Source organism: Lepisma saccharinum, chromosome 17 (genome assembly GCF_977018435.1).
Source record: "Lepisma saccharinum chromosome 17, izLepSacc3.1, whole genome shotgun sequence".
In the NCBI taxonomy this organism is placed as follows: Eukaryota; Metazoa; Arthropoda; class Insecta; order Zygentoma; family Lepismatidae; genus Lepisma; species Lepisma saccharinum.
The window spans coordinates 38,347,266-38,369,697 of record NC_139245.1 but is presented as its reverse complement, the minus strand read 5'-3'; the positions used below and the strand labels follow the sequence as shown (position 1 = coordinate 38,369,697).

The 22,432-nt window shown below is 38.5% G+C and overlaps 1 protein-coding gene across 1 annotated transcript in view; it reads left to right on the top strand.

The window, feature by feature from the left end:
- The window catches only part of LOC146001273 (metabotropic glycine receptor), a 981,963-nt gene that overhangs the window by 590,488 nt on the left and 369,043 nt on the right, over window positions 1-22,432 (top strand). Inside the window, exon 3 of the mRNA XM_083138577.1 lies at window positions 3,043-3,166. Within this exon, the coding sequence (XP_082994703.1) occupies window positions 3,043-3,166 (124 nt within the window). The remainder of the gene's footprint in view (window positions 1-3,042; window positions 3,167-22,432) is intronic.

Below are 22,432 nucleotides of genomic sequence, written 5' to 3'. Positions count from 1 at the left end.
GAAAAAATTGGGGAGCTACGAGTGAGTAGCGTAACCCGGTCACGGGTATCTTCTATAAAGGCTGAGGGTTAGATGTGCTGACCCCACGTCACCTCATTACCAGGGTTGTTAGAGGTCCAGGAGTTTTAAATAAATTCAATTCCGGTCCAGGAGAGAAAATCTGTAAGCGTAAATGGGTTCTGGGCCGTAAAGAACCTTTTTATCTGTAAAGTATTTCGATTCGGTCCAGGAACCCTTTTCCCGCATCAATTTAAATTCGGTCCAGGAACCTTTTTTCAATGTAACAATACGCAACTGGGACCGAATTTAAATAGTGCGAGAAAAAATGTTCCGGTTCTGCAGCGAAACCCAATAGAACCCATTAGAATTTATGGGTTCCAGTACTTTTAACTTCCCTGCTCTTTAGTGGTTGAAGATATCCACACCTCTAGGTAGGATTGTGGGAGGGAGACTGGCAGTCGGGAGATAGACCGAGGCCATTACGGGCTGTAGAGCCACAGGTTATTATTATTATTATCTCACAAACGATATTTTTGGAGATAGGGGATTTCTGAAATAAACGATTCATTTGTGGCTTAGAAATGTAAACTTCAGGACATACTCTTCCAACCATGTAAGTATTTCAGCCATGTTATATAGGTAAATACTCTTGTTTCTGTAAACTTTGAAACCATCTATTTCTTTTAGGCTCACCCTGTATTTAACTACCTATTTTTCACTAGCTGATTTCCCAACCTATATAACGAAATCAGCGTACTCTTCCCATTCCATGTTGACATCTGGACATATGTTTGCTCTTTCAGGGTCACATTCACAATGACTCAGGGTAGAAGCCAGCACATGGATGGTTATACCAGTTGGGCGGCATGCGTCACACATTTGTAACAGTACCCATCCACTCTTCTAGTTCATGCACATCTTCTTTTAAAACTCTTTTTAGTAAAAATGTTAACAATACTCATAATTATATACTTAGTATAAAGGGTGACTGGTAATTAGATGTATTCCCTGAAAGGGGTTAAAGTAGAGACAATTTGCAATAAATTTGACCATATGATACCCCGTCCGAAAATTAGTAGTTTTCGAGATAATCGAGTTTCTTTTGTTTCTTTAAAAAATGACAATTTTCCACATAAAAAGATGAATTGAGAAAAAACTGCTCATTGAATGGAACTTATTTCAGCGTTTTCTGATAGCTAACAAATAAGTGGTTCGCTGAAAAAAAAAGTTTTTCCCAAATAACAATCACATGTAAGTAACGGGTGGGTCTAAACTTACAAGTGATGATAAAAAACTGCATTCTTAGTTTACTTGGCAACGTATTAATAACAAAAATGGCATGACACGAAGCGTACAAATTACTTAAATTACTTCCTTGTGACATCTGCTATCCAACAAGGTACAAATGTTGCTAACATTCACATTTGTGTACAAGAAATAATACTTCATTCATCTTCACGTGAATGGAATCAATGAACAAAACAATTAAAGAACATTATATGTCTTGCTCAAAGTGGGCACCTCCGTTACGAATGCTGGCACGCAGGTTCTTGCGGACGTTTGTTATCTTAACTGGTGATGTGATGGTGTCCTTGATGTGTTGACCAGCTGATAAGATCCTCTCTCTGAGCTCTTCTTGCGAGTTTACCGGTGTTTTGTCATGTGGCTCCAAATGTAAAAGTCGCAAGGCGTCAAATCGGGGAATCGAGCCGGCCGGGAATCGAGCCGCCTCGGCCAATACATTTCTTTGGGTAATTTTCATCCAGCCACAGTCGCACGCCCAGGCAGAAGTATGGATGGGCGTAATCAACAATCATTTCATCGAGCCATTTTTCCTGCCCCAAATCTTAAAAGGCATCACTTATGAACATTTCTTGAGGAACGGGATGGCAATGTTGCTGGAGGATGTGCCTCTAGCTACAAGACGTGACATGATTTATCAGCATGATGACTGCCCAGCTCGATCCCCCGATCGATTTGACGTCTTGCGACTTTTACATTTGGAGCCACATGACAAGACACCGGTAAACTCGCAAGAAGAGCTGAGGGAGAGGATCTTAACAGCTGGTCAACACATCAAGGACACCATCACATCACCAGTTAAGAGACCAAATGTCTGTTAAAACCTGCGTGCCTGCATTCGTAACAGAGGTGCCCACTTTGAGCAAGACGTGTAATGTTCTTTAATTGTATTGTTCATTGATTCCATTCACGTGAAGATGAATGAAGTATTATTTCTTGTACACAAATGTGAATGTTAGCAACATTTGTACCTTGTTGGATAGCAGATGTCACAAGGAAGTAATTTAAGTAATTTTACGCTTCGTGTCATACCAATTTTGTTATTAATACGTTGCCAAGTAAACTAAGAATGCAATTTTTTATCATCACTTGTAAGTTTAGACCCACCAGTTACTTACATGTGATTGTTATTTGGAAAAAAACTTTTTTTTTTCAGCGAACCGCTTATTTGTTAGCTATCAGAAAACGATGAAATAAGTTCCATACAATGAGCAGTTTTTTCTCAATTCATCTTTTTATGTGGAAAATTGACATTTTTTAAAGAAACAAAAGAAACTCGATTATCTCGAAAACTACTAATTTTCGGATGGGGTATCATATGGTCAAATTTATTGCAAATTGTCTCTACTTTAACCCCTTTCAGGGAATACATCTAATTACCAGTCACCCTGTATAGTAATAAGTCATGTGTTTTGCTGCCTCTGGTCATAGCCTCTCCCCCCCCCGAAAGTTGAAGTTTTAGCGGTCTCAGCCCCCAAGGTTGATGGTCTCGAACATTTCAAACGTGTATTAAAAGTTAAGTTCATGTGGCACAATTCAGAGTAAACTTTACAAGCGAAGCAAAATAATACATTAGATCCTCTTAAGCAAAATTATTTGGGGGGCGGCCTGACATTAACTGAACTGTTTTCATTGCTTTAGCTTGAGGTAAAAACTGTGGCCAAACTGATGTAAACATTACTTTGTTGATAGTTTTCATGATAAGAAGCTTTTTAGTATTTCTTTATCTTTCTGTTGCAGAGGCACGAGTGGTATTGACATCGATCTTAGAAGGGTGGACATCGACCAGTGCCCAAAACCTCCGGGAAGCACTCAGCTTAACATATTCGCCAACTCCAACAAGTGCAAGAACAAGACGACTCAGGTGAGCAATAGATCTATACTCAATACGTTGTATTACTTGATGCAATGATTCTTTAGAATGCAAAAGTACACGGTCCGCCCATAAAGAAACCGAACTGTCAAATAAAAATAACCAAACCAAATAAAAAGGTACCGTATTCTGGCAACACTTCAAAGAGCTATATCTAAATTTCCCGTCAGTGCATGTTTCAACCTGTTACAGGCAGTTGGTATCGGGGTAAGCGTGCGTCTGATGCAGGTCGTGTGCAGGCGCCGCACAAAATACGCGCACCAAGATGGAACAACGTTACAGCAGAACGTTTTGTTACAAATTGGGTACCGAACATTACAGATGATACGGGCAGTATATGGTAATACAGTATTATCAAGAAACCAGGTGTATGACTGGTACAATCGTTTCCAAGGTGGACGTGAAAGTGTCGAGGACGAACCAAGATCAGGACGCCCTTCAACGTCAAGGCGTGACGACAATGTGGAGAAAGTTCGTGCACTGGTGAGAGGTGATAGACGTTTAACCACGCAGCAACTGTCAGACATGCTTCATATCGGCAAGGAAATCAATCAGTGGTATTGCAAGGAAGTGCATGGTCAACTCAGAAACAGGATGAAGCGGGTTACGAAGGACCTCTGTGATTCTGGCCAATGATTTTTGTTAGACGATAATGCTCGGCCTCATACCGCATTGTCTGTACAGCAATACCTTGCTAAGCATTCAGTGACAGTGATAAATCACCCTCCATATTCTCCGGACTTATCGCCTGCTGATTTTTTCCTTTTTCCCAAGCTTAAGATGGTTATGAAAGAGCGAAGATTTGACGACGTCGCGGACATTAAATTAAATGTTACGCGTTTTTGAGAACACTTACTGTCAATGACTATCAACAGTGTTTCCAAGACCTGTACAAACGCTGGTCAATGTGTATTGCCTCCTCTGGTGATTATTTTGAAGGTCATAAAGTCATTTGAAGGTAATTACTTGTTTTCTTTCCTAAAAAAGTGTTCTGTTTTTATGGGCGAACCTTGTATACAGGGTGCTCGGAAATTCCCCTTACAAACTCCTAGGGCTTGTAGAGGGGACTGAGTAGACAATATTTGGAATAGGAACCCATGTCCGGAAACGTTCCGTTTCCGTGCTACAACCATGACAATATGTTGTGCTGTGCTGGTATGCAACCTGGTAGGCAGTACATGACGTCAGAAGATCATCTGATGGCACGTGACGTCTACCCTACCGCGGTATCGAGCCAGGCTAACGGGTGCCGCGTACTTGATCTTCCTACAGGAAGTATTGGCCCTGTTCTTGGATGCTGTGCCATTGAACGTCCGTCAGGAACTGTGGTTTCAGCACGATGGCGCACTGCCTCACTTTACACGTGACGTTTCGGAGACATCTTAACCGAAGATTCGGGCAAAGATGAATAGGCCGAGGTGATCCAACCGCGTGGCCCCCACAATCGCCGGATTTAACGCCATTGGACTATTTCTTGTGGGCTCGTATGAAGAGTATGGTGTACGAGACTCATGTAGAGACAAGAGGAAGAACTGCACAAGAAACTAACGGGACACCGGTGTGATGGAGCGAGTGTACCGGAAAATGATTCGTCGGTATAATGTGTGCAACCACGTTGGTGGTGGTCATATCGAGCCACTGTTGTAGTTGAGCAGTGCCGTGTGCGACACATCCAGTGCATAAGACAGAAACAAATTGTTGCGTTCCACTGTCGACACAAGTGTTATTGTGATCAATGAATAGCACGTTTATTTGTTGTTCCCTTGGCATTGTTACCAAATAAATTTGTTTGTATTATGTACTGTCACACATCATTCAATTCTGTACATTACGTAACACCTCATTTGACATGGTTGTAATAAATGATTACACTTTAGGTCATCAGGTGATCTTCGGAAGCCATGTACTGTCTACCTGGTTGCATACCAACACAGGCACATCCGACACATTGTCATGGTTGTAGCACGGAAACTGTACGTTTCCAGACATGGGTTCCTATTCCAAATATTGCCTACTCAGTCCCCTCTACTAGCCCTAGGAGTTTGTAAGAGGAATTTCCGAGCACCCTGTATATTTACCATCGGATATAAAACATATACCCGAGGTTGGACTCCAATTAAAAATTAACAAGTAGACTTACATTAAAGCGGATTTAATCAAAATTTAGCTTATTCAATTCTACGTTCAGCTATGTTATCCATTTTTTTAGTATGCCTTCGTATTTTTGTCGTCGTGAGAATAAAGGAAGTGCCGGTTTTTTTATGTTTTCCAAACGACCACTCTCTTTGAAATTCTATAAATAAAAATCTTGTGGGTCAATCGTGATGAAATTTAAATACAGTGCAGGTAGAAAGGTTCTAAATACAACTCTAAATTCTAGATTGCTCAAATCGGCCCAAAGAAGGTTCTTATCGATTTTCTAAAATAACTTTTTCGTAGTATTGGGTAGTCCTACAAATACTATCTTGGTCTTGTTTTGAAAGTATTTCAAGCTGTTTCTAAACCCCATTATCATGGTGAACTCACCATGCAAAATCGATTAGACTTTTATTAAACGGAGTAAAGAAGTTTGTTGAACGTGGCAACACCGCATGTGCTATCTCTACTGAGATATCCGTTAAACCGTATAAACTGCGGGCTCCCACTGCGAGTCAGCGCTTGCGGTGTTGCAAAATTCAACAATATCTTTACTCCGTTGAATAAAAGTCTGTATAAAATCGGTTTCTCAAGGTGAATTGAGGACTAAAAGTGGAAAACGTTGTAAGTGCCAAAAGCGAAAGTTTTGGGAAATCGCATCGTTCAGCACATCAGCCCGTAAGAACGTACACACTAGTGACCTCTTTACACGCCCTTTGAACTACTTAGGGGGCTACCAGTTACATTTCACGTTTACCACATTATAAAGCATGACACATTTCATAATTTGACGTGGAAAACGGTGTTTGAATTATTGTGGAACTTATAGGGCGTTTACCAATTTTAGTCTTCAATTCACAATGATAACTGGAGAGCTTCAAAACAAGACGAAGATCGCATTTGTAGGACTATCCAATACCAAAAAAATGTTGTTTCACACAATTGATAAGAACCTTAATGGTGATACTAACGAGACTTCTCGAAGATACACGGAAAATGCCGAGGTTAAAAAAATTATACCAATCCTTCCGCTACAACGCGCCCATTGGAGCGGAAGCAAGAGAACTTCCCGCCTGCAGATGCTCTCCAGCGGAAGAATTTCGCCACTCTTCACCGCAGTGGGAGAGCTTGTGCTTTACAACAAGTATTTTTCTTCCTTCCCGTCTACCACGCCGCTCCCAGTGGGCGTTCAGCAACACATTTTCATGTGGAATCCCTCTCACCTCACTTGAAAAGTATTCCCGCAGGTGCAAATGTACGTCAGTGTAATGTAAATCTACATAGAAAACAGACCACAAACATTAAATGACCTCTTAGTCAATCATTAAAAAACTTGCTAAAAATGGAACTGAGTTACTCATTTCGAAATTTAGTAACCGCTACTTGAAAAAGTAAATGTAGGTTTCTTTCCAGTTCGTTACTGCATTCTAGATAAGTAATAAGTTCCAGATCGTGAGAGCATTCATGAACTGGAAAAGCATTGTCCTGTATTTTCTGATCTGATATTAACATTAATTTTCATGAAATTGTAATAAAAATTACGTTACATAAAGCATTTTGTGTGTGTAAATATCAACAACTTATTTCTAATTCTTAGCAAGCCATACTTTTGTTTATTACTTTTGAAACTTACTTTCCTTATTTGTTACCTCAAAAGTAACGAAGTTACAGTTACAAATTTCCAAAAGTACCTGAGTTACAGTTACTTATTTAAAAAAACAACTGAGTCACAGTTACAAATTTCCAAAAGTAACTGTTACAGGTACTAATTTCAAAAGTAACCGAGTTACAGTTACTAATTTCAAACGTAACTGAGTTACAGTTACAAATTTCCAAAAGTAACTGAGTTGAAGTCTCTAATTTCAAAAAGTAACTGAGTTACAATTTTCCAAAGTAAGTGAGTTACAATTACTAATTTCAAAAGTTTCTGTGATACAGTTACTAATTTCAAAAGTAACTCAGTTACATTTTAATATTACCAAAAGTAATCGAGTTGCAGTTACTAATTTCAAAAGGTAACTGAGCTACAATATTTTCCAAAGTAACTGAGTTACAGTTACTTATTTAAAAAACAACTGAGTTACAGTTACATGTACTAATTTCAAAAGTAACTGAGTTACAGTTACTTATTTACAAAAGCAACTGAGTCACAATTACAAATTTCCAAAAGTAACTGAGTTGCAGTTACTAATTTAAAAAAGGAAGTGAGTTACAATTTTTCAAAAGTAAGTGAATTGTGGACTAAAAGTGGTAAATGTTGTAAGTGCCAAAAGCGAAAGTGTTGGGAAATCGCATCGTTCCGCACATCAGCCCGTAAGAACGTGCACACTAGTGACCTCTTTACACGCTCTTTGACCTACTTAGAGGGCTACCAGCCACATTTCACGTATACCACATTATAAAGCATGACACATTTCACAGTTTAACGTAGAAAACGGTGTTCGAATTCTCGTGGCACTTACAGCGTTTACCAATTTTAGTCTTCAGTTACAATTACTAATTTCAAATGTTACTATGTTACAGTTACTAATTTCAAAAATAACTGGCTTACATTTTTAAGTGTCCAAAATCAACCGAGTTGCAGTTACTATTTCCTAAAAGTAACTTAGCTACAATTTTTTTCTAAATTAACTGAGTTAGAGCTACTAATTTCAAAAGTAACTGAATTACAGTTACTTATTTAAAAGAACAACTGAGTTACAGTTACAAATTTCCAAAAGTAACTGAGTTGCAGTTTCTAATTTTAAAAAGTAACTGAGTTACAATTACTAATTTCAAAAGTTCTATGTTACAGTTACTAATTTCAAAAGTAACTGAGTTACATTTTCAAATTACCAAAATTATCAGAGTTGCAGTTACTAATTTCAAAAGGTAACTGAGCTACATTTTTCAAAAGTAACTGAGTTACAGTTACTAATTTCAAAAGTAACTGAGTTACAATTACTTATTTACAAAAACAACTGAGTTACAATTACAAATTTCCAAAAGTAACTGAATTGCAGTTTCTCATTTCAAAAAGGAACTGAGTTACAATTTTCCAAAAGTAAGTGAATTACAATTACTAATTTCAAATGTTACTATGTTACAGTTACTAATTTCAAAAGTAACTGAGTTACATTTTCAAGTTTCCAAAATCAACCGAGTTGCAGTTACTAATTCCAAAAAGTAACTGAGCTACATTTTTCAAAATTAACTGAGTTAGAACTACTAATTTTCAAAGTAACTTAGTTACAGTTATTTATTTTTAAAAAAAAACATCTGAGTTACAGTTACAAATTTCTAAAAGTAACTGCGTATCATTTTCTAATTTCAAAATGTAACTGAGTTACAATTACTAATTTTAAAAGTTACTATGTTACAGTTACTAATTTCAAAAGTAACTCAGTTACATTTTCAAATTACCAAAAGTAACCGAGTTGGAGTTACTAATTTCAAAAGGTAACTCAGCTACATTTTTCTAAAGTTACTGAGTTACAGTTACTAATTTCAAAAGTAACTGAGTTACAGTTACTAATCTCAAAAGTAACTGACTGAGTTACAATTTTTCAAAATTATCTGAGTTAGAGTTACTAATTTCCAGAAGTAATTGTGTTACAGTTACTAATTTCCGAAAGTAACTGAGCTACAGTTACCGTTTACGAAAAAGTAACGGTCACTCGTAACGTAAGAAATTCCTTACATCTAAGCCAATGCGTTTATTGATTGAATGAAGATCAGCTTACAGTACTTTAAAGGCAGTTCTGTAAACTTGAATCTGCCACCTAACCTTTAACTTTCGTTCCTGTGCGAGCTCAGTCCTGTTTCGCTTCGAGAGATTCCCTACCGAAACGTGTTCCCTTTGCATTCCTTAGTCATGCATGCCGAGACCCTAACTCCTTCTCACATCCTTCCACACATGAGCGCAGCGTGGATGCAACACCTTAATATACATCGGCAACGCATTTACACATTCCGGAGGCAAGAGACGTGCAGCTTCATCAGCATTTCATGAGTTGCTTCGAAACTCAAATTCGGAAAGAAAGCTGTTTCAGTAAATTTTATCATAACTACACCTGGTGCGCTGCAGGTCTTCGTGATATATGTATAAACTTGGGTCTTCTAGGCAATGTGTTCATATGTGTGTGTGTATAATATATATATATATATATATATGTGTGTGTGTGTGTGTGTGTGTGTGTGTGTGTGTGTGTGTGTAGGTGTGTGTGTGTGTGTGTGTGTATAGAGATTGGTGCGTGAGTCGACCACTCAAATCCTTTTGTAACCAAGACAGCATGTTTGTGTGTGTGTGTGTGTGCTTCTCACACTCTATGATAACTCCTGTGGTGTATCTACCTTATTGCATATTTCAAGAGTCTTGAGGGAAAACCTGATAAGTTTTCCTGTTTTTACAAGAGAACAAATTCAAGACTCATCCTGCATACAATTTTTGAAGTTTCGCATTTCTCAGGACTAACCGAGGTTTTCGGCTGTACAGTTATCACATAGAAAACGATACTGGCGGAGCTATTCAAGACAATTAACAACATCCAAATGGTCAAAATTGGACTTATCAATTGTTCTCCTGTACTTTTCCGTGGCGAAGTGGTTCTTGAGCATGGGTATTCTTCATCAATTTCATCATATTATCACCAATCCTCATTTTTGCGATTAGCCAAAGGTGGAAGAAATGCGAAGTAAAATAAACTGAATCAATCAGTCATTCGCTCTCCCCCTCTCTCTCTCCCTCTCTCTCTCTCTCTCTCTCTCTCTCTCCCTCTCTTTTTCCGTGAGTGTGTGTTTGTGTGAAGACAGTTCTGATAGGCTACTCGAAACATCGAGCACAGAAACAAATATCGAAATAAGCAGACGGTTCAGCTAAACATAAGTTGCCAAGCAGTTTGAAATTAATAATTTCACACTTGGTTACACGCTTAGAGCCTACAAATAGAAACATAAGTTGTCAAGCAGTTTGAAATCAATAATTTCACACTTGGTTCCATGCCTAGAGCCTACAACTACAAACATAAGTTGCCAAGCAGTTTGAAATCAATACTTTCACACTATGTTCCACGGTTAGAGCCTACAACTAGAAACATAACTTGTCATGCAGTTTGAAATCAATAATTTCACACTTGGTTCTATGCCTAGAGCCTACAACTAGAAACATAAATTGCCAAGCAGTTAAAAATCAATAATTTTACACTTGGCTCCATGCCTAGAGCCTACAATTAGAAACATAAGTTGCCAAGCAGCTTGAAATCAATAATTTTACACTTGGTTCCATGTCTAGATCCTACAACTAGAAACATTAGTTGCCAAGCAGTTTGAAATCAATACTTTCACACTATGTTCCACGGTTAGAGCCTACAACTAGAAACATAAATTGGCATGCAGTTTGAAATCAATAATTTCACACTTGGTTCCATGCCTAGAGCCTACAACTACAAACATAAGTTGCCAAGCAGTTTGAAATCAATAGTTTCACACTATGTTCCACGGTTAGAGCCTACAACTAGAAAAATAAGTTTCCAAGCAGTTTGAAATCAATACTTTTACACTATGTTCCACCCATAGAGCCTACAACTAAAAACATAACTTGTCATGCAGTTTGAAATCAATAATTTCACACTTGGTTCCAATGCTAGAGCCTACAATTAGAAACATAAGTTGCCAAGCAGTTAAAAATCAATAATTTTACACTTGGCTCCATGCCTAGAGCCTACAACTAGAAACATAAGTTGCCAAGCAGCTTGAAATCAATAATTTTACACTTGGTTCCATGTCTAGATCCTACAACTAGAAACATTAGTTGCCAAGCAGTTTGAAATCAATACTTTCACACTATGTTCCACGGTTAGCCTACAACTAGAAACATAAATTGGCATGCAGTTTGAAATCAATAATTTCACACTTGGTTCCACGCCTGGAGCCTACAAATAGAAACATAAGTTGCCAAGCAGTTTGAAATCAATTCTTTCACACCTGGTTGCACGGTTAGAGCCTAAAACTAGAAACATAAGTTGCCAAGCAGTTTGAAATCAATAATTTCACACTTGGTTCCATGCCTAGAGCCTACAACTACAAACATAAGTTGCCAAGCAGTTTGAAATCAATACTTTCACACTATGTTCCACGGTTAGAGCCTACAACTAGAAACATAACTTGCCATGCAGTTTGAAATCAATAATTTCACACTTGGTTCCATGCCTAGAGCCTACAACTAGAAACATAAGTTGCCAAGCAGTTAAAAATCAATAATTTTACACTTGGCTCCATGCCTAGAGCCTACAACTAGAAACATAAGTTGCCAAGCAGCTTGAAATCAATACTTTTACACTTGGTTCCATGTCTAGATCCTACAACTAGAAACATTTGTTGCCAAGCAGTTTGAAATCAATACTTTCACACTATGTTCCACGGTTAGAGCCTACAACTAGAAACATAAGTTGCCATGCAGTTTGAAATCAATAATTTCACACTTGGTTCCATGTCTAGATCCTACAAGTAGAAACATTAGTTGCCAAGCAGTTTGAAATCAATACTTTCACACTATGTTCCACGGTTAGAGCCTACAACTAGAAACATAAGTTTCCAAGCAGTTTGAAATCAATACTTTTACACTATGTTCCACCCATAGAGCCTACAACTAGAAACATAACTTGTCATGCAGTTTGAAATCAATAATTTCACACTTGGTTCCAATGCTAGAGCCTACAATTAGAAACATAAGTTGCCAAGCAGTTAAAAATCAATAATTTTACACTTGGCTCCATGCCTAGAGCCTACAACTAGAAACATAAGTTGCCAAGCAGCTTGAAATCAATACTTTTACACTTGGTTCCATGTCTAGATCCTACAACTAGAAACATTAGTTGCCAAGCAGTTTGAAATCAATACTTTCACACTATGTTCCACGGTTAGCCTACAACTAGAAACATAAATTGGCATGCAGTTTGAAATCAATAATTTCACACTTGGTTCCACGCCTGGAGCCTACAAATAGAAACATAAGTTGCCAAGCAGTTTGAAATCAATTCTTTCACACCTGGTTGCACGGTTAGAGCCTAAAACTAGAAACATAAGTTGCCAAGCAGTTTGAAATCAATAATTTCACACTTGGTTCCATGCCTAGAGCCTACAACTACAAACATAAGTTGCCAAGCAGTTTGAAATCAATACTTTCACACTATGTTCCACGGTTAGAGCCTACAACTAGAAACATAACTTGCCATGCAGTTTGAAATCAATAATTTCACACTTGGTTCCATGCCTAGAGCCTACAACTAGAAACATAAGTTGCCAAGCAGTTAAAAATCAATAATTTTACACTTGGCTCCATGCCTAGAGCCTACAACTAGAAACATAAGTTGCCAAGCAGCTTGAAATCAATACTTTTACACTTGGTTCCATGTCTAGATCCTACAACTAGAAACATTTGTTGCCAAGCAGTTTGAAATCAATACTTTCACACTATGTTCCACGGTTAGAGCCTACAACTAGAAACATAAATTGGCATGCAGTTTGAAATCAATAATTTCACACTTGGTTCCATGCCTAGAGCCTACAACTAGAAACATAAGTTATCAAGCAGTATGAAATCAATTCTTTCACACCTAGTTCTACGCTTAGAGCCTACAACTAGAAACATAAGTTGTCAAGCAGTTTGAAATCAATAATTTCACACTTGGTTCCATGCCTAGAGCCTACAACTACAAACATAAGTTGCCAAGCAGTTTGAAATCAATAGTTTCACACTATGTTCCACGGTTAGAGCCTACAACTAGAAACATAAGTTTCCAAGCAGTTTGAAATCAATACTTTTACACTATGTTCCACCCATAGAGCCTACAACTAGAAACATAACTTGTCATGCAGTTTGAAATCAATAATTTCACACTTGGTTCCAATGCTAGAGCCTACAATTAGAAACATAAGTTGCCAAGCAGTTAAAAATCAACAATTTTACACTTGGCTCCATGCCTAGAGCCTACAACTAGAAACATAAGTTGCCAAGCAGCTTGAAATCAATAATTTTACACTTGGTTCCATGTCTAGAACTTACAACTAGAAACATTAGTTGCCAAGCAGTTTGAAATCAATACTTTCACACTATGTTCCACGGTTAGAGCCTACAACTAGAAACATAAATTGGCATGCAGTTTGAAATCAATAATTTCACACTTGGTTCCATGCCTAGAGCCTACAACTACAAACATAAGTTGCCAAGCAGTTTGAAATCAATACTTTCACACTATGTTCCACGGTTAGAGCCTACAACTAGAAACATAAGTTGCCAAGCAGTTTGAAATCAATAATTTCACACTTGGTTCCACGCCTAGAGCCTACAAATAGAAACATAAGTTGCTAAGCAGTTTGAAATAAAAAAAATTCACACTTGGTTCCACGCTCAGAGCCTACAAGTAGACACCCAGTCTCCCAGACTTAAGGTAATGTACCATGACGTTGCAAACGATGCTCCAGCAGACTTTGCTCTACTCAACCAACACTATCTCCCTACAGCACGCGCAGACCAGATAATCCGTTCTTGACAGACCTCTCTAATGCCTATCCGATTACAAGGGTCTTGTCTAAGCTTCCGAATTTGACACCGGTCCTTTTGAATATGATATCCACCATGTTTGCCGAAGATGGCCCTAATCTTCACCTCAGAGCCATCGGACTATCCGATCTTGTTGCCATGGATACGTTGGTCAATGGGTAATGAGAGATTACTTCCGACTGGGTGGACACGAGTTCATGCGCGAAATCTGGCGAACCTGCAGTCTGCAGGTGCTCAATCGGTTGCATTGAAAGACCCAAAATGTTTAATGACTGCATCAAGGGCACACCTGGATCTAGCAGGATTGTGAACAAGGCATTCATAATTACTGGGGCTAAGATTTTGAACAACTGGCTCAAAACAGCATCTCGTAATTCTGTTTTTCACATTCTTTTCCCTTGAAGGCAACATTCTTAACTCTGAAAGCATTTATATCTGCTCTGTAGGTCCGGGAGGGTGGGTTAAAGAAGTGCTTCAATCGATTTTATACCATAGACATTATGGGAAACCCTTGTTCTCATCACCGATAATTATGTGTAATTAAAAAAATGATATTTTTGAAAATTGGTGTATTTGTATTTTTGTTATTTCGCGTCACTTTCACTTTTGGCTAATCGTGACGATGAAGATGAATGATTCATTCATTCATTGTTTTCTGCCTAATTGGCAGGTTTTTCACTGCAATCTCCAGCTTTCCCTATTCCCTGCCTTGCGCTTCGTAATAGCATACGACCCAGTTAATTTAATATCATCCATAAGCTGATATATCTTTCTTCCACGGACTTTTCCTCCATCAACCATTCCCTCCAAGGCGTCCCTTAGCAGGCAGTTCCTTCTTAGACAGTGTCCTAACCAGTTTATTTTCCTCTTCTTGATGGTCTTCAGTATAGATCTATTTTCACCAACTCTTTTCAGTTTAAGTTTCTGCTCCCCACGCGTAGGGGCATCTACCTCTTCTTTCTCCATCTGCCATATTTAAATAGAAATGTGAATAAACAAATGATATTATATTCACCTACTCCTAGTTTTCCCTTTCCTCCCGTATACACTAATCCAAACCCCCCGTCCCCCAAAAAGGTTTAATATCAGAGGGGATACTAAAGTATATATATTTGTGTGTGTGTGTTCAAGTACATATCTGCTGCTCGTGTGATTTCATCAGAATATCAAGATCTATTTTTAATAAATAATTATGGAAGGTTGTATGTAATTTACATTTGAAAAATCTTGCGGAATATTTCAAAAAACGATGCAATCCCACCAAAGAGTTTTGTAAGAGAAATGCACCAATAAGATGGAAGTTTCTCAGTAGACGGACAACACTGGCTAACATTGGATCGAAGTGTGGTAGGGGAGTGTTTAACGAACAGATTAGGAGGTGGAGAAGTGTTAATGTCAATATATATATATATATATATATATATATATATATATATATACACACACACACACACACACACACACACACACACACACACACACACATATACAAGGCTTTTCACGAAACGGAAAGCTTTCCTTTCGTTAACATGGTATATTTTTTTGTTTGTACAGTGGGATCCATGAGTATTACCGTGCAAATTGTCCACGACTATATTCATTAAGTTTTCTCTCACATCCTATGTGTTTTTAAGCGATGGATTTTTATGTATGCTGGAGCAGAAGTTGTCATAAGCTTTTTTGGGGGTTTCTTTTAATTCTTGAAGCTCTTATTGGGTCAAATAAAGTGCACGAACATGGTGATGTACAATTTGCACTGTAATACTCATGGATCCCACTGTACTACAGCGACGAGATTAACAGCTAACAGCTACTGAAAAGACGTGCTATATTACAATTATTAATATTTACATTAATATGAAATAATGCAAAATACATTGGACAAGAGGCTTCTGGAATAGTCTTATTTTTAAAATTTAAACAGACGGAAATAGCGAATGGTAGTCAGCTTATCCAAAAGGGGGAAAATTTAATTTAATGTCTGTCTTAATAATACTTAATAAAAAATAAGTTTGCGCAAGTGAATGATATTTAATATTGTTGCTTTACATGTGGTCATGAATTGGATTTATTGTTTGACTGACTTGAAATTTTACTGTTGGGTTAATCATGGCAAAGAAGAAAGGACTACAGAAAAGAGCTGAAAAGATAAATTCAAGAAAGAGAGGAAATACTGCAGAACTAGTTTAAATTCCACGGCTCCAAAGGCAACATAGACACCATCAAACTCTGCCTAACCCCTTCAAGGCAACAACAAATTTCCACGTATGGGAGAAGCTTATATTAATGCTACAATATGTAATTAAAGAGAATTAACAATTCACTTCACACTTAAAATGAAAATGTAGTGGTAATACAATATCAAGAACTGACACAGCTACATCCAAAAATGGTTTTGGACCGTGTGGTAATCAGCAGTTATTTATTGCTATGGCCAATAACTTGCCTAGCAAATTAAAGTCTATAATTCTTTTTTAGATATTGAATATCATCCCCAGAGCTATCACGACCAGATTCTGATTCTGGGAATAAATCCCCAAAAGCACCTTCTTCCTCCACCAGCAATCTCTGCGTTATGTCTCCGCCGAACATCTTGAAACGCTTCTTGCAATATGGATCCCCAGTGGCCATCACAAGTCAGGTTTATGACGTCATATATTGCAGTTTCCCTGAGTTTGATCGTTAATTCAGGCCTCGAAACATGGCGGTATTGCATGTGCTCTTCACCTTTCCCAGCAATAAATAAAAGGGGCAAACACCGTGCGGAGACTTTAATGGGGCGTTCGAACAAGGCGATTTTCAAAATCCCGCAGATGGCCGTGGATTCGTCACGTCCTCTGTAGCTGGACCACGAGGAAGATTTCTCTCTTTGGGATGAAAACCTACATTCATCTCGTTTCCATGTAGTAATAACCAAAGTTATAAATTAAACAACCGTATGACTCGATCAAATGATGAGACAAACCACGTCTTTTATTGCTTTATTGCATGGATGATGGTTGTTGTAAACATTGCTATGGCTGTCGTCATTAGTGGCAGGCGCTGATCCATGGGGAGGGTGATAGGGGCGATCACCCCTCCCAGGCTTTTTGGATATATTATTATGACTAATATTTTGAAGATGGCGTAGTGGTAACGTCGTCGCCTTGTAATCAAGGGGTCCTGGTTCAGTACCCGGTGGAGGCACATTGCACAGTGGTTCGGATCACACTCTAAACTGTAGGTTCAGTTTCGATTAGCCTATCTGTGCATAAAGTGGTCCTAAAACAACAATCAAATGTTCTTCCACTTATCACCAAGTTTAACAGGCTCGACAATATTTTTAAAATTTGATTATATCCACTTTATGCTCATGGTTGACCTAGCGGACTGAACCCGAACTACTGTGAAATATGCCTCAAAAGGGGGCTTGATTGATTTACTGATTTGGTTTAATTTACTTCGCTTTTGTCTAATCGCGAAGACGAGGATGTGTGTTGTAACGATGAAATTGATGATGAGACCTTTATAAGGATCACCCGTGTCCAGGCCGGGACTCGAAACCTGGACTTTTGGCGACTTAGCGCGGTGTGCTAACCACTCTGCCATGGAGGTCGGCAAAAGAAGGTTCGAATCCGAGATTCCTTTGTTTATACACTTTACTCCTGGCAATGGAGAAATTATGATCCTACACACGATAATGACAATCTGTTCCAGCCCTAATCCCTATCCTTACAAAACAATATAGTTCCTATTTACAGTACGATTTATTGTTTATAGAATAGGGCACATGCAGATTGGAATTGATTCTCGGTGAGGTGACGTACTCTGACTGAAATTAGCCCCTCTCACTTGTAACTTCTTGATCCGCTAATGGCTTAGTGGTTGAGTGTAGCGAATCTCGTTTTGGGTGAATTCGTTTCTGAATAACCTGAAATAACTCTATCTTTATTTCTGATAAGCCAAATAGAACTGATTCGTCCAATATGAATCAAATGTCGACCTTTCTTCCATCAGTTCTTCCTTGGGAAGTCTCTTCTTGCAGGTTTGCGATGCTCTGGTGCTTAGTCATATAATGTATGTGTGTGGTTCTGTGTTCTGGTCATGTACGTACCAGGCTATTCAGCCTTTTGTAACCGAATATTATTTACATCTTCATAATTAATAGGATTTTATAAATTCTAATTTCCAAAGCTGAAATGCTATAGCTACATTGTAAATCAAATCAAAGTTATAAAGTGGCCAAGAGATGTCGCGAAAGCAACATCTGCTTAAATCTGTAGTCATGCGTGTCACTTTCCAATATCTGCGAACTAATCGCATCACAGAAATTGGATCTAAATTATAAAATAAAAGTTTGACAAGGAATTAGTTAATATTCATGCCAATTTTTCCTTCATCAAAAGAAAGCAGACACCAACTGTAAATATTCGTCCGACTTTAGGTCTATTTACGGGAACTCTAACCGAATAACAAGTCCACAAGAGAGGCTAACAATAATAAAGCGAAAGCACTCATACAGTTCAACCACAATGGAATTTCAAAAAAAAAGAATGTGACACAGGAACCGCTTTGCAAACACAGAGCGAAAGCAGACGGAAAGTGATCCTCTGGCTAGTGTGTTGAATACCGGAGACCCTGGAGTGCCTGAAAAACAGAGCGGAGCGTTCAACTGAACGCATGAAACCGGGTGGTTTCGAATGAACCTCCAAACCTCACAATGGAACTCTGTGATTCTGCATCCAGAGGTAATGGAATATGAAAACAATGAGCAATGAATGCCTCTCAGCGGCCGATTGTATTGGCGGAAACTTAAAGGTGAAGCTCTCCTGGATGTGCAAATTCCCTTTAATAAACGAGGGTTGTCCATAAACAGGGTAGTTATTCACCAGGAATGCCTTGAATTCCTGGAATTCTGCGTGAGTTATGGCTACGAAAATTCTGCGTGAAATTTTAGGTCCGAGAAATCTCCTTGAATTATTGGCTCCTAAAATTCTGCGTGAATTTTCTCCCTACATAATCCAGGGGCATTTATAATCCCGTGGGTTTTTGAATGAAGGGAATATATGAATACCGGTAATATGTTGCTAGTTTGATACACAATAACGTACTACCAGGTGTTTTGCCCGCAATTGTGGCAGAAGGTCTGTGTGATGTCCTAAATCCAAGATGGCTACCGCTTCATGCACTAACTAAGAAAATCCATCATAACTCCTTTAATAATGGTTTTGGAAAACAAATTATACATACATGTTTCGTTCAGAATTGAAAAAGGAACAAAAGTTATTCTCACAGTTTTTTTCATATCTCGCACTGTTATGGAGATATATCTAGTGAAACTATTTCGTGCCCTTTTCTGCAAGGATTTTATTCATATTTTACACTTTACTTGACATTCTGGCATATAAAGAGAGGAAATTACTGCCTGTGATATTTTGTTGATGCCTACTATTGTGGCGTATTGCGTGTGTGACACCATACATCCAAGATGGCTGCCTCTGCAGACAATAATAAACAAAAACAACCATATCTCCTAAACTCCTTTGGGAGTTATTTTGACCATTTGTAAGTTCGTTTGGATTTTACACGAAGGGAAGACATGTGTATGGAGGATGCTTTCATTTGGAGGCATGCAATCATGTATTACCACAGGTGTTTTGCTGGATAATGCGGCAGAGACCATACATGACTTTACAAATCCAAGATGGCCTCCTCGAAGCTTCTGCACATGAAATACTGCCCATATTCTGATTTAGAGTTCGTTTATCAGATTTTCTGGTAATAAATAAGCAGTAAAAAAAATATTAATTGTTATTATTATTATCGTTATCATTACTATTATTATAATATTACAGAAGTTGCCAGTGAATTCCGCATTGTCTTTTGAAATTTAAGCAGCTCACCTGTCATCAAGATTGAGAGTGGTTGTAATCATTTGTGAAATTTCATGTTATCAATATAATAACATTATTCAAATTCCTCGTCACTCTTATCTGAGGTTCCGTCCTGTAAGTCATTGTTTTCACACTTTTTTTCATCTGCACTACAAAGAGACAGTTCAGTACTTGGTTTCATTGGTTTGAGTTGGTGTTTTAAGGCCACTATGCGCAGTAAGGCTAATCGGGACTGGACCTACGGTTTAAAGTGGAATCCGAACCACTGTGCCTCCACCGGGTATCGAACCCGGGACACCTTGATTACAAGGCGACGACGCTACCACTGCGCCATCGGGGAGGCCCTGAGACAGTTCAGTACGTCGTAGGGACTGATCCCTGCATATGCATGAACATTTCCTCTTTCCGCAACTACATGTCAACTGTAATCTTCTCTGAAGTTCTAGGTATATGACAATGATCTTTTCGTCATCCTCATTTTCTTCTTTCTCCATTCAACAGCCTATTGGGATGGGTAGATTTGGATGTTTCTTTTCTGCTTTTATTTCACAGCAATACTTCGAAGTAACTCCTTATGGTGAAAGGTGTGAGGCTCACTTTGGCAGGAGCGTTCACACTATCTATTAATGGTATCCCAGTTTGTGTTTGTACTTGCAAAGAAGGCAAAAAAATGGTTGTTGAACGCATTTGGTGCCGCAGAAGATGATGTGCTTGAATATCTTGAAAATCTTGGTTCTCCTGGATTCGATGAACAAGATGACAGATTGAAAGAATGAATTGATTTATTTTACTTCTAGTTTCTGCTACTTTTGTCTTATTTCAAAGATAAGAATGAATGTGATAAGATGAAATACATAAAAGGCCAATCACAAGCACATATGGGCAGCACACAACTCAAGTTCCATGGGTCCAGTCGCCAGAGCGTTGATTCATTGATTGAGTTGCGGTTTTATTTGGTGTTTTAAGTCCACTTGATGCACCGTAAAGCTAATTGGGACTGGACCTACAGTTTAAAGTGGGATATGAACCGCTATATGTGCCTCCACCGGGTAACGAACACAGGACCCCTTGATTACAAGGCGCGGACGATACCAATGTGCCATCGGGGAGGCCCTAGACGTCAGAGCAATGTTAGTCTGCAGAATGCAGTCCAGGGTGTACTCATTGGAAGTGAGGTTGATATTTTCGTGTCTCTTACACCCCGAATATGATGACAGGGTTTTTAAAATAGCAGGATTTTTGCAGGACACAAAATCAAAGGTTTCGGTAAATTACCATGGTATTTGTTCGCGAAAAGGGATGTTCAAGGCTCGCGTCTTGATCCAAACAAAGTTCCCCTCACACTTTTTATCAGAAGAAGTTATTTCCAAGTATTGGAGTCAAATAAAAGCAGAAAAGGATTATCCAAATCCACCCATCTCAATAGACTGTCGATGGGAAACGAGAAAATGAGGATGACAAGATCATTCCTGTCATATTGACACTGCCTAGAGCTCCAGAGAATGTTGAATGAGGAAGTCACAGGCGACGTCATTACTCCTTTACCATCATACGGTAGTCTCCAAAAAGTAGAAAAATGGAAGGGGGAGACCTGCACGATCACCATAAATAATCATCAAGGAGTGTAACTCACCTTACGCGCATAGGCAACAGCACTACTAGTGTCAAATAAGCCCGTGAATGAAAGGTAAACAAAACCCAACATATCAGAACAAGAGTGCCTCATTCTGTATCGAACGCTCATTGTGATCGGAGGACAATATCTTGGTAAAGTGTTCAATGTGTGTCGCCCCTGTCAACACATGATTTTTCAAGCAAAAAACTATTCAATCTGTATTATATTAATCTATGTTGGAATCTTTTCTTTAAAAATGTGTTATTGTTAATGTTACAATGGGTAATGAATTGTTTAACTTAAATGTTGAAACTATAGAAATATTAAACAACTATGTAGTAACATTGGTAAATTGTAAACAACAATATGATATAAAAGAGCTAGACTTTTGTGAGTCTGCGGGACATTCTCCTGGTTGCCGAAAGGTTGATGGTTCAGGGGAGGTTGGGGAATATCTTGCTTCAATCTTCGGATTGGCTGGAGTACTTGTACTCCATTTTGGCAGATATTCTACAAACCCAACTCTGAATAAGGTGTTCTCCTGCATCATCAAAAGACCAGGGTTATAAACTTCGGTATAACTAATAGGTTTAGGCCTACAAGTTATACCGGGTGAATTGTCTGTTTGAAAAAGTGTTTGTATAACATCGAAAGTTCAAATAAATCTTCGAGTAAAAGATCTTAAGGATCTTTTATTTCAAACCTGCATAGGTGATAATTAAAATTAAATCCTACACCACAGACCTCGCAAGGGCTTGGTCCTACTAACCCTTAGAAGCCCCTGAGAAGTCCGATAAAAGGGTTATAACTAGACTAGCATAAAGCCCTAAAGGCAGAAGGCGCGTGTCAGTGATTTTTGGCGACCGTGACCAGGACCATGGAAGCAACCACCTGTGGATCTTCGTGGCCCAGCAGAAGAAGAAGAAGCCTGTTCCAGAAACAGAAGAAGAAGCCTGTTCCAGAAACGGAAGCAGAAGCCTATTCCAGAAACAGAAGAAGCAAAGATGATAGGTTTCCTGAGACCTTTGACCAGGCAGCAAAAGGAGAGGCTCGTTTGCTGTACGAATGAAGAAAAGAAGGAGGAAACCTTGTTA